The sequence below is a fragment of the Manis javanica genome, chromosome 5 (assembly GCF_040802235.1).
Source record: "Manis javanica isolate MJ-LG chromosome 5, MJ_LKY, whole genome shotgun sequence".
Lineage (NCBI taxonomy): Eukaryota > Metazoa > Chordata > Mammalia > Pholidota > Manidae > Manis > Manis javanica.
Genome location: NC_133160.1, coordinates 95416625 through 95430892, shown reverse-complemented (window position 1 = coordinate 95430892; position 14268 = coordinate 95416625). Strand labels below are relative to the sequence as shown.

Sequence of the window (14268 nt, the reverse complement as noted above, 5' to 3'; positions counted from 1 at the left end):
ACTATTTTATATAGGGTAGTCAGAGAAAGCTACATTGATAAAAAGACCTGTGAGCAGAGAGCCTAAAGGAGGCAGGGAGCAAGCCATGCAAACAGCTGGGGGAACGATTTCCAGGGAGACAGAATAGAATGTACTGTAATAGCATCGGAAGTATACTGGTCATTTGTAGAAATTGTAAGGAAGCCAGTGTTCTTTTATGTAGTGGGCAAAGGAAGAGTGGCCAGTCAGGTTAGAGAGATAGCAAGAGTCAGATTCTATAGGATCTCTGGTTGTACTTGTGAGTTAGAAAGGAGTTACTGAAGCGTTTTGAGCAGAGCAGCAGCATGATCTGACCAGTTTTTACTGTTTGCTGTATTGTTGGCATCAGTCACTGCAATAAGCCAAGCAAGAGGGTGGTATGGACCGGACCAGGATGTACTACAGAGGGGTGAGAAGTCATCACGTGATTTACTTCTCATGTTGTCATGAGCAGTTCATCTTCCAACCCAGATTGCTCTCCTATGAGTAATATGTTCACCAATTCAAAAGCGCTACATCTACTAAGAGTAACCTACCTTAAATGACACGAGCAACATCTGTTTGCCTTAACTTTGTCTTTTGGGATATCACCCCCCAGCCTTAGCTGACCTGGTTAAGTTTCCAAGTAAGGTTTGGCATAATATAGTAGTTTTTTACCTAGTACGTATCAGTATATATCAGAATATTTTACTGGTAGTTGAGTTTGACTTGAACGAAAAGAGTTAACTGATGAATTTCATGCCTATTCAAGTACAGTCTGGCCAGTTGTTTAATGTATGCATTACAATCTTCACTACTGTTTTTTTTTCAAGTGGATTGGTTTAGAGTTAACAGTCTTTTTTAACAGCGGTAGAAAGCAGAAGTATCAAATAACCCACCTTATTCTTAATACAGTTAGAAAACATCTGTTGCAGAGAATTCACACATGGTACTACCAGGAGTTCTACTGGTTTTAATCTGTGTTTTCCTTCTGGAAACTCTATTTTTATTAACAAGTGCCTTTTTAGTGGGCTCAGCTATTTTTGAAGTGCACAGTGGGAAATCAGATAATTTCTAATTCCTTATGTATTACATAGTATTTTATAGTATTATATATTACCTTTGTAATATATAACATAATATATAAATCCCCAGTATTATACTTATGTGGCCCATCAGTGCAGAAGTTACTTGGATAAACTTGATAGTTATTTTGTTAAGGCCTTACACGATTAGAAAAGAAAATTAAATCTCAGGAAAAGATTGATCAAACCTTGTGTTAACTTATTTGCTAAGTAATGCAAACCTGAATCTGCTTGTGGGGAAAAATGCAACTAAGATCTTTCTAGGATAAAGAATTTTGACTTTATCTTTCCAAATGATATATAACAAAGATTTCCATAATAACAAGGGTAAGTATTCTTCTAAATTAGTGAGTTATATGGTTCATTTAAAAATTCTTTGTCTCCAATTTATAGTCTGTAGTCTGAGAGAGAAATTTATTTCTTTGTAGTAAATTAAATTTCATATTTTGTAAGTCAGGATCTGTTTACTTTTTTAAAAAAAACTATTACCTTTAGAATTCTCATGTATATCACTATGACAAATACTTTAAAAACTGGGAACTCAATATATTGTGGGTTGGGCATGTTTTATTTGGCAACTTTATACTGAGAATATATTCTGGTATGCAGCTAGGTTTTCCTATTAATTTATATTTATGTATTAACTGATAATCTTTGTAATACTAGGTTTGATTGTCATGCTAACAAACAAAAGCATAGAATATGTATGAATGTATGTCATTCTAAACCTTTAGACAACTCATAAATAACCATTCTAAAGTTAGAAAAATGTTTTCACCAATCACTATTGGTCTGGAGAGCAGCTAGTAGTTTACCTTTCTAGATGAAGTGTATTTTATACAAAAGGAAAACATTTTCAAACATGGTCCCAGTGGAGTAGGGATTAGCCACAAAAGAAACCAAATTTAATGGAAGTTGCTCAAAATTTCAGGTTACAAAGGAAAACTTGAGTCAAACTAACTTCCTCCTAATATTCTCATTGTGACACTTTACTGACTCACTTATTATTCATTTTGAATAAATCACTTAAATTCTTTGTGACTTAGATTCCTAAATTATGAAATGGGGCCAATCAGTGGTCCTATTTAATAGTTCCACTAGAACATGAGGGAAAAAATTTTGTTTTCAAACAAGTAGATTATCATCTTTAAGCTGTCTTTAAAGAGACATTTATTTTTTTGTACATAAAAGTGATTATGATAGGTTCAATAAATTTGAAGTATTTTGGTCTGTGTGCTACCTGTGGCAGATGGTTTTTCTCTGTGTGTAGTGCCATTCTCCACAGAATTATGAAGGAAGCAGGGCTCGTTTTGTGGTGCCTCCCCTCCTCCCAAGACCTCACCTTCTCACGTCTCTTCTCCCCATTAGGCAGGAGAGCAGGGGGCTGACACTTAACAGCTCCACAGTTGCCGTCCTGTGCAAGAGTAGTGAGAAGTTCAATCTGCAGAAGTGAAACATCACGTTATTCATACGGGAAATAACTGTGCTTTGGAAATGTTCAGGGCTTGGTTGGTAATTAGCAGGACTTCTGTGGCTTTGTGTGCGGGCCAGTATGCTACCAACATAGAACAAAACGGAGCTGTGAGATTTTCTGTTTTATCCAAAGTGGTTAAAGTGGGGCAGGAACAGAAAGCAAGGCTGTTCTTCCCAAGGAAGGAACAGCAGTAAGCGTAGAGCCTTTTTATATGTGTTTCAGACACAGTCACATGTTTCATGTTTAAGAACAGCTTCTCATCTAGTAAGTTAGTTCCCCCATGTACCTTCTCCTTGAGGCATGGGCCAGATGGATTTTGTCCCATCTTACAATGACTGATGGAGAATTACCACACTCTTTTATTGCTAAAAATGTCTCAGTGACTCAGTACTTTGGGGCTTATGCATAGATAATATGATAAAATACAGGCATATGGTAGATGAAAGGGCTTGACTCTCTTTGAGGTCTGATTTTCAGATTTTTCAATTGGTAACTTTCCCACTGTTTGAAATCCTGAACTTGTCCACGTTTTAAAAGTATCTACTCCATAGTGTTCTTTAAAAAGGCAAAATGGAAGTGATTTGGAACCTTCCCTTTTTCACTTGATGAAATACTGATTTTTTGCTTTCTATTTATAAGGAAGTTTTTTGGTAATAGGTAGAAAGATGTATACAGTTTTGTTTTGTTTTGTTTTAAATTTTTAAATTTTTAAAATCTATTTTTTATTATGGTATTATTGATATACACTCTTATGAAGATTTCACATGAAAAAACAATGTGGTTACTACATTCACCCATGTTATCGTGTCCACCCATTCCCAGTCCAGCTGACTCACTTGAAACATGGGCAGTAGGAGAGCACCCTGGCCTGCAGAGTACATTTCACAGCTCAGGTGCCAGGCAGAGTGCTGTAGCACATGTGCTGGGTGTTCATAAACCCTGGGCTTCTGGGTCTGTAACTGTGTCATTGCAAACAGGCTTTATTCTGGTGAGGGAGAATTATCTGTTTCAGTATCCTAATTAATCTTATCAAAATCTAACCATACCTTTAATATGAATCCTGTCAATACACCCACACAGACATTGTTAATTCACATTATTTATATGTTTTTCTTTAAAGTTGTTCCTTTAAACCTTTTAAATACATGCCTTTTCAATTCCATCTCACTTTAATTGCCTGCCAGTAAGAAGCAGACCTTCTGTTGGTTTCAGTCTTTCAGTTTTCTCATTTATTCATGTATGCATTGATTCCGGTTTATTCATTCATTTATTTATGTGTTCATTCCAGACACTGTACTAGCTACTAGGGTGATGAATAAGACACACATAGTTCCTGCCCTCAGGGAGCTTACTGTCTAGTTCTGGAAGGAAACATAGGTATATGTAGTAGAAGCAGTAATAAAGGCATTCACAGAAAATTAATTATGGAAATATAGAAAAGAAACATTTAATCTGGATTATGTGGAAGAGGTAGCAGGGAGAGAGAATTCAGGGAGGATTTTTGAAGTAGTTGACTTCTGGGCTGAATTTTGTACAGTAAGTAGTTGTTACTAGGTAACCAGAAGGAAAGGTAGGGAAATGACAGTGTAGACAGCCTGTGCATAGATAGCTCCATTCACAAGGAAAAGTGAGGCAGTTAGGTATTGGCTGCAACATGAAGAGAAGGGCAGCGGTGAGAGATGGGGCTGCCGGGGCCTGTGTGCAGTGCCTAGAAAGGTGAACTACATTTGATGATCACAGTGATCACAGGTGGAGCCTTGAAACAGTTTGTGCAGGGTTGTGATTGGTTAAGATATCAGTCCTAGGTGGCAGTGGGGAGGATGAATTTAAGGAGGACAGGACATTTTGGCAGCTAGTCCAAGTAGGAGACAAAGAGGACCTAAACCAGGACAATACTGTAGGAACGGAGATGAGAGGCAGAATCAAGAACTGTTTGTTAGAACAGCAGGTCCCATTATAACAAAAGATGGAGGGAGAGGAATGCCTTGGGATAATTCTTACATAGGTACCTTATTTGACCAGGTGACTGATTTTTAGAGAAAACAGGAAGAGAGAATATAGTGAGTTCATTTTTGTTTTTGCTATCTTTAATACATTGGAATTTTTTAATGTGCCTGTGATATATTTGGAGTTAAATCTAATTAATAGTTAGCAGAGATGTCTGGATGACCAGAAATATCTTGTTGTCAATGTTCACCTGAATCACATTTCCTCCTGGAAGCATAGGTAACTCTGCTTTTCCTACAACTCATCTGTCATGTGTATTCGTCTGTCATCTCTTCCTTTGTGTTGTAATCTTTGATTTTCTTTTCTATTTATCTCTGTAGTCACAGTCCAGTGCTTGGTACATAACTCCTTCATAAATGTAAGTGAAAAGTGAGTGAATAGGTTATTTTTAAAACTCGTATCATTTGATTATTTGAAAAAGTTTGATTATTAGAGAATCTCATTCTAATCCTTCTGTGTTTTAACTCCTAGCACCTTCCACTGGAAGAATCTCAAACAGTGTGACATCCTTAGGAGCAGTGGCACCGGTCAGCTCAGCTGGAAGTCAGCCCCAGCCAAGAGACCAGGACACTTTAGTGCAAAGAGCCGAGCATATTCCAGCAGGGAAACGAACTCCAATGTGTGCCCACTGTAACCAGGTTATCAGGTTGGTTATTTTTTTTGAAATTTTCTTGACAGTACTTTGTACTAATGTTGATTTTTTTTTAATGATAAATGAAAATCAAATGAAAAATTTGAAATTTTTTATTAGTGCAAATGTTCTTGCCATATTTCTCTGTACTAGTTATAATTGAAGTTGATAAATAGAATATAAATATTTGTTAGGACCTATTTAATGAAAAGTAATTCTCTGTGGAAATAAGACTAAAAATATCACTTTATTAGTTACTAATTCCTATTAGAATTTAGGAAAAATCATGATTATCATGGCCTTTCAGAGAATAATAAAATTTTAAGACTCAAAAGAACTCTGAAGATCATTTATCTGAACTTGATTATTTCACAAATTACAAAAGTGAGGACTTTCATGTAGATGAAAAATAACTAGTGATGTAAAATAAAGAACTTTGAGCCCTAGAGTAAAAAAAGATTGGGTTGTCACACACAAGCACTGGAAGGTATAATTACCTTCAGATTTATTCATAAATGTTTAAAATTTTAGATTAAGTTATAACCTCCTTCTTTAAAAATATTTTTTATCCAAATTTGTTTTATTGTTTCTTTAATTCCAAGAAGGAAAAAGGCCCAGAGATCTTAAAAGTTATTGTACTATATGGTCACTTACTAAATCTCTGAATGTTTCTTAATAAGTGGCTTTTAAAATGTTACGAGGTACAGGTATGAATGTTGATGGCAAGGACTCCTACCAGCAGGACCTCATTGCCTCTGAGTTGCCTTGTTGGCAGTGAGAAATCAGTTGAAATGACTGCTCCCCTGATGTGCTGCTTCTTAATGTATTCTGTTTGAAAACGTATTGCTTAATGTTTCTAGACAGCACTGAAAATGGAGACCAAGAAGCCTCAATGCTTTAAGAACCAAATATAAATATTCATCTACTTAACCCACTATTAAATAATAAATGTATCAAGAACACAGAACACAGTACATGATTAAAAGTAAAATAGCTTTTGTATTTTAAAGGTAGTCCACATTCATTGTGACATTTCAAAAATATGGAAAAATAGAAGGCAAAAATGAAACTTTACATGTAATTCCACCTCCCAAGATAACTGCTATTAGTATTTTAGTTCATACTTTTAAAACATACACATATAAAGACAGATATCATTTTACAGAAATAGAATCAATACAGTATTATTTATAAATTGTTATTTTTCACTGAAGTTGTATTTTCCACAGTAAGCGCCTGCTTCACAAGAATTCGCCAGCAGCAGTGGTAGTAATAATAGTGGTTATGGGGAGAAGGAGAAAATCAGCAGATGTTTTCAAAGTCTTGCACAGTATCCGGCACCCAGAAGGCACCCAGTGAGTGTCTGACCTGAACAGATCATGCATGTCACTGGTCCCCCTCATTGTCATGCCATAATATCAGTTTGGTTAGATGTATTTTCATACAAGTACTACTTTAGGGTCACTGCCTTACAGAAATAATTTAATCTAATTTTAAATCTAATGTGGGGCTGCTGTGCTCCATCCAGTTCATAAAGCACTGTTTTTAACTACAAACTGTATTTAGTTGTTATATTTTGGTGTTTAGTATTAATAAAATAAAATAAAATTAAGTCTGACTTGTAACATTAGTTTTGTAAGTTATGGTACGAGATAACTGTCTTCTGGATAAAAGTACCCCTTGTGGAGATAGGAATCACTGCTGTTTGTGTGTTGTAAGCAAGTAATTATTGGATGGGTTAACAGTGTCAAACCATATCATTTGCTGATTCATGTCTGATTATCATATTCTGTGACATCCTATAATCACTACTATCAGCACATCTGAAGAACTTACTGTGGAGAAAATATGAAGATCTAAATAGAAATTATAGTCCCTACCCCTGCCCTGCCTGCCTTGGTTTCAGTTTTAATGCTTGACCAGGATATGATTTTAATTCACAATCTTCCTGCCATTTGAAATAAAACACATATTGTATCAATAGCATGAATGGCCATCACTTAGTGGTCCCTCATCTGTTAAATTTTATATTACTCTGGATTATTCCAGCACTTTTTATCAATGAAGCATTAACGCTTCATTTACTAGGGAAGTTAATAGGAACAGGAATTAGTTCATGTCAAGATCACATAACGGTAATTAACATAGCACATTTGCTTGGTGTTCAGATGCTAAAGCAGCTTGAATAGATTGAGGTCAGTTCCGAAACATAGTCAAAGCATAATTCTAGTTCTAGGCCTCAGTGTCAGTATCATTTACCAAAGCAAGAAGGCCTTAGATCAAGTGACATTCTCTTGGACACCTGTTAAAAACAGGCTGCAGATGCAGGCTTGTTATTTTCAATTAACCTGGCAAACCCTGGGAAGTTTAAGATAATTCTATAATGTATATTGTTTGCTTTCTACAGTGCAATTTGTATTACTCATTGATTTATATTGTTTTATTTTACATTTATTTTCTAAATAATCCAGGTCTTCAAAAACATTTTTTAAGTAAAGGAAAACTAAGCCCAATTATGTTTTTTCTTCTCTTTTTCTTTTTTTAGCAAAGTTAATTGTTTTTGGAAAGCTACAGAAACCTGAGTCACTGAACTGATTATGTCTTACAGAACATAGCTTAAAACTGTATAGATCATTTTATTTGTGTCATATGTTTAAATTTTTTTTTTTTGGTTTATTTGAATCGTGAAAACAGTATGGTTGTTTTGCCTGAGTTGTATTATCTTGACATTAATTTGATTAGTTGCCTTTTACAGATGGATAAATTCTACTGAGACTTTTTTGATTAAGTTTGCTATGGAATATTTCCAATCCATTTATGATAGAAGTACCATTTCTTTGACTGTTTAAATGGTGGACTACTGGTATTAAAGGAAAATAGAAAACCAGGCTAATATAGCCAAAGCCACATTTTAGTTGCCCAGTTAGTTTCACATTTTAACTTATGAAAATTGTAGCTTATGTCTTGACTCTTAGGTCTAGTGGCATTAAAATCTTTTGAACACTTGTGTTACATAGAGTTAACTCAACCACTCAGATTTAGCTTTAGCATCTTTGTGAAAGAAGTAAGGGATTTATGGTGCTTTGCATTTCTTAAGTATCGAATGCTTTAAAAAAAATGCTTTTGTTCTGTTTTTGCCTGAAGTAAGCACTCATTGTTTATTCCAGTGAGAGAATTTTAACATTATTGATTTGTTTCTTGCTTAGTGATTTTCTAACTTTTCTCTTGAGGAGAGCCATCTCAGTTACCCGAAGGAGAGGCCAGCAGAGTTTTTTGCCTGTCTTATCATTCATTTCAATCTCTGAATGCTCCCTTGTTCATAGGTTTTATTTATTTTCCCTTTTGGTCAAGATTTGACTTGAAAATAAAAAGTTTCTAGGCTTAGTGTGTTAGCCCCTGAATTTAAGGAAGCAACCAAAACCAAAGACCAAGATTTATGAGCAAGACATAGACCAAGATTTAAAATTCACTGCAGTAAAAAATTGGTAAGATCACAAAAATTCTCAGCATCTATGATGTGTAATATTATAGTGCCATTAAGATCCTATTTTGGGATAATAATAATAATAATAGTTTAATATGTTCTTAGCATATGCCAATGTTGTCCAAAGAATTTTACCTGAATTCTCATAACAACCCTGTGAGGCAGTTATTATAATTGCCTCAGTTTCACTGATGAGAAAACCAAGGTACAGAGAAATTATTTATTTGCCTAAAGTCACATAGATTGTAAATGCTAGAACCTAAATTTTGAACCCAGATCTAATTTTAAATTTTATCAGTGCTTTTAACTACCACTGCTTAGGAAAATGTTAATAGCATTACATTAAGATGAAAATATAGAAATATAAAACTCCAAAGTATGGCTCTAATTTTGTATAAAGAAAATATGTACCAAGATATTTAACATATATTACTAGTATGAATACACACACACACACACACACACACACACACACACACAGACATATATACTACTGTATTAATCAGGAGAAAAAAAACTTCCAACAGCCTTGCCATAACTTAAGAGTACAACCATATACTTTTCTTTTAATGTTTGAGTATGTCAGTGAGTAAAAAGGGAATAAATAATAGGTTGAACAGTTAAAGATTCTTCTTTCTCCACCAAAATGATTTTGTATCACATATATGCATTCCTAGACTCAAATAGATAGTCTGAGGCTCACTTTTCCAGTTTTTCATCTATGTATAAATATAGTCACTCTATAAGCAACACTCCTTAAGTATTTTGTATGTCACCCCTTTTAGACACCAATGATACAGAAATCAAGATATACTCCCTTCCCTTAAGGTTACTGTTATGGACTGAATTGTGTCCCCTTGAAATAAATATATTTAAGTCTTAACCCCCAAAGTCACAGAATATGACTGTATTAGAGTCTTTAAATAGGTAAAACGAAGACATGAGGGTGTACCATGATCAGTATGACTGGTGTCCCTTAAAGCAGAGGAGATTAGGACACAGACATACATGACATACATGGGTGAAGACCATGTGAAGTCACATGGAGAGATGACCATTATAAGCCAGGGAGAGAGACCACAGAAGAAAGTTACCCTGTTCACAATTTGATCATAGACTTCTAAACTACAGAATTGTAAGAATAAATTCCTTTTGTTTAAGTCACCTATTTTGTGGTCCTTGTTAAGGCAGCCCTAGCAAGCTAATGTAGTGATGCTCCAGTAAAAAATACAAACAAGCAGATCAACAACCATATCAATGTAACTCCAGTAGAGATACACCCAGAAATCTCTTGGTGCACAAAAAGGGGTGAGCTTCAACAAACCAATTTCTTTTATTTGAAAGGAATAGCAAGCAGTAAGGTTCAGTAATCTGCTTATAAAGTTATTTGTATATAACATATCCATTGAAAACTTACGAAGTGTTAGCTAATGCTAAGGTGTGGTGATCGTTACAATATATAAACATATCACACCAACATATTCTGTACCTTAAACTTTTACAATGTTATATATCAATTATATCTCAATAAAATAAATATATTTTTTAAAGCCTCATGTGCAAGTTGCCATACAGCAGGTACCATAGAGTATAAAGATTAACAGGTAGTCCCCATTTTCATGTATCTTATCACCATTAACTATTTTCCAAATCTCTTTTCTAAGAATCCCACTCCTTCAGGAATTACCACCTGTATTTCCACTCTTTTACCTCAACTCTAACAATCCTTTGACTACCCCATACCTCCTAGCAGCCTCTAATCCATTGATCCAAATAATTACTGCTGTCCCTCGGGTCCCGATATCCACACTCTCTTCAGTCTGAATTCCATAGTCAGTCATTATAATCACTCCCTCACATACATCCTCAGTTCCTTTGCCCATCTCTCACTTCATCATATTTACTTAACTAAACCTGGATAAAAATAAACAGTTAGTCTGGGCCCATACCTGAACAGGTGGATGTGGCTGGAAGGAAATCCACAACCATACTAACCAATTTTACTTTAAATTCATGATGATTAATATCAGGTGGTTCTTAATAGTGACAAAAATCTGATTTTCTCTAGTATGTTTACTTTCCCATTCTCCCAGAAAGCCACTTCATTTCTTCTTTCCCTTAAGCCTCCCATACCTCCTTTCCCATTCTCACTGCCAGCTGATAACTTTGATTCTTCTTTCACATAGGAAAGGGGAATCAAAGACATAGAACATAGAGAAAACAAATAACAAAATGGCATTTGTAAATCCTGCTTTATAAGTAGTTACATTAAATGTAAATAGGTTAACCACTCTAATTGAAAGAATGGCCGGATAGACAAAATCACAGTCTGACTATATGGTCCCTATAGAGGATACACTTTAGATTAGAAGACATAGATAGGTTGAAAGTAAAAGTATAGAAAATATCATGCAAACTGTAACCAAAAGAGAGCTTAATGCCTAATCACATAAATTAGGCAATAAGAAAAAAGTTGCTAATGATAAAATGTTGAATCTGCCTAGGTGGTATAATAGTAGTAAATAGATATCTAAATGTGTGAAGCAAAAAATGGCAGAATAGAAGAGAAAATATAAACAGTTTAACAACAATAGTTGGAAACTTCAGTACCCCATTTTCAGTTATAGTTATAAGAACTGCACAGAAAGTCAACAAGAAGCTTTGAACAACACTGTATACTAAAGAGACATAACAGATACCTCTAGAACATTGTATCTAGTAACAGGAGACTATATATTCTTCTCAAATGCATATTTTCCAGGAGAGACTGTATGTTAAGCTACAAAACAAGTTTTGATAAATATAAAAGGTTTGAAGTCCTTGAAAATATGTTCTTTGACCAGAAATGAAGTGAAATTAGAAATTAATAACAAGGAAATTTGGGAAATTCAAAAATATGTGGAAATTAAACAACAGACTTCTGGATAACCAGTGGGTCAGAGAAAACATCAAAGAAGAAATTATACTTTTGAGATGAATGAAAATGAAGTATACCAAAACTTATTAAATGAAGCTAGAGCAGTGCTTGAGGGAAACTTACAGTGGCAGATGCCTATATTAAAGAAGGAAGATCTCAAATCAATAACATAACCTCTGCCTTCACACACTAGAAAAAGAAGAGCAAACTCTAAACCTAAAGCAAACAGAAGGAAGGAAACAATAAAAATGACAGTTGAAGTTAATGAAATAGAGAACTTTGTTTTAACATAGAGAAAATCAGTGAAACCAGAATTTGGTTCTTTGAAAAGATCAACAAAATTGACAAACCTTTAGATGAACTACTAAAAGAAAAAGACTCAAATGACTAAAACAACATACGTCTATTCTCTAGGCATGGGTCAGCCCAGTCCTCTGCTCAGAATCTCGCCAGGTGGAAATCAAGGTGTCAGCTCAGCTGCAGTTCTCATCTGGGGACCAGTGTCCTCTTCTGAGCTCACTGATGTTTTTGGTCAAGTCCAGTTCTTTGCAGTTATAGATCTGAAGCCTTCAGCTCCTAGAGTCCATCCCCAGCCTAGGCAGTTCACAACATGACTATTTGCTTTATTCCTAAGGTGGAGCAGGAGAGCATCTCCTGTTGCTTTTTACCCCTTTGAGTGCTCACCTGATTAGGTGTAGGACAATATCTTGATTAACTCACTATCATCTGATTAGGAGACTCAGTTCCTTCTATATAATCCTTTTTGTCATATTGTAACTCCAGGGGAAAATCCTAGGGCAAAATATCTCTAAAACCAAAATCAGTCAAAGGGAGAAATAAAATTAAGAAACCCATTTTTTTCTTACAAGCAGTCATCCCATCTCTCTCTTGACTAGGCTGCAGCAGAAAAGAGCTCCACCTAACCTCTCTGGTCCAGATAAACCCTCACATGCCCTTGTAATTACCTTATTGATATGTAGATGGACTAATTGTCTCCACCCCTTGGAAACACCTATTGATACGCAGATGCACTAAAGCCAGGGGAGAGATTCTGGAAATACTGCAATTTTACACACAGCCTACCCCTCCAGAAATCTTGCCTCACAATCTACATGTTCCCCATCTTCCACAGTGGCCCCTGTCTAAGAAAACTGGAACATTGTAACCAGACTAATGACATAAAATAGCAACAGCAGTAAAATCATGATAATCCTCAAGCTGGAGGCTTCAGCTAGGTTCAAAGTCCTAGGCAGATTAAGTCCATAGCTTGCCCATTCCACAGGTGCTCAATAGCTGAACAGGTAGGGAGTTCAGAGCAATCATCATGCAGGAGCTACAGCCAGGGGGCATATCCAGAACACAGGGACTGTAGAAAAAAATAACCTTAAGGGGGCGATAAGATACATGTTTTAATGACACCAGCAAAGACAAATCTTGTCCATCAGGTAGGATGCATGCAAGAGAGTGGTCCTATGAAAGGACAGTGGCAGGAATGGGACCTCATCCTGGTTTAGTATAACAGACTTTCACCACACTCCCTGTGGGAGTTACAGATGGGTCAATATATAGGACTATGGGAGGTACATACACTGGCCATAAAGATAAAACAAAACTTCCTGTAAGATGCTTTTATCTCCTGGATGTTTTGGGTACACTACCGTGATCTTTGGGAGTCACTCTGCTGTGAGGAATACACGAGACCAGCTTCCAGGCCTTTTCCCCAAGGTAACAGAAGGGCCAGTCATTGCTAGTCCATGTGTTGAAATGTCCAGGGCACCATCCATTCAACAGTGTCTCCAGGGTTTAATGCAGGTGGGGCTGGCAGCAGGATGTTGCTCTACTGGCCATATCCTAACTTCAATAACTCCTTTTTGGTTTGTACATACAGTTGTATAGGAGAGGCCTAAAGTGAACTGACCAACCCTGTAGACTGTTGGTGTCTTGACTTCAGGCCAGATTTCAACAAACCATTGTACCTCTCTATCATTCCCGCCCCAGAAGGGTTATATAGTACATGAAACTTCCACTTTATTCCTAATTGCTGCACCCATTCTTGTAATGCATGTCCAGTGAGGTGGGTACCTTGATTGCTCTCAGTCACCTGCAGCTGGCCATAGGCTGCAATGAGACACTCTAGGTCCCTCTTGGTAGTTTGCTGATCTGCACAATGTGCAGGAAAAGCAACCAGTAGGCCAGTAGCTGTATTCATGCAAATCATGGTATACTGATATCCTTCTGATATGGACAGAGGCCCAATACAGTCTATCTACTACCTGACAAAGGGTATGAGCCCCTTTACTATTGTCCCATGTTGCTGTGGGACTCCGTGTAAGTCTCTCTTAGGGCACACAAGACACTCCTTCCAGGCTCTGCTGACTTCTTCAAAGGTCAATGGCAAGCCCCACTGACAGGCTACAGCCCACATTGTCTTTTGCCCCCTGTGCAACAAATGCTGATTGGGCCCCATCAGAGGCAGGCTTTCCTTCTAGCCAACGCACCTGGGCCAGTGTGCCTGCTTCATCATTCTCTGGGAATGCCAACATAATATAGGGTAATGGTCTTAGTCTGACCAGAGGCCTATAGGTCTTGCCACAACTCTTTCCCACAGAGGGGTTGGTGACCAACCATCTGGCTGGCATAGTACCTTGTCAGTAGCCACAGGTCATGCCCCGA

At 36.5% G+C, this 14268-nt stretch overlaps 1 protein-coding gene across 16 annotated transcripts in view; it reads left to right on the top strand.

Annotated features, from left to right (window-relative positions):
- The window catches only part of PDLIM5 (PDZ and LIM domain 5), a 223796-nt gene that overhangs the window by 183872 nt on the left and 25656 nt on the right, over positions 1-14268 (top strand). For all 16 annotated transcript variants that reach the window (XM_037020076.2, XM_037020074.2, XM_037020078.2 and 13 more), the window contains one exon: positions 5035-5209. In XM_037020076.2, coding sequence (XP_036875971.2) covers positions 5035-5209 — 175 coding nt within the window. The remainder of the gene's footprint in view (positions 1-5034; positions 5210-14268) is intronic.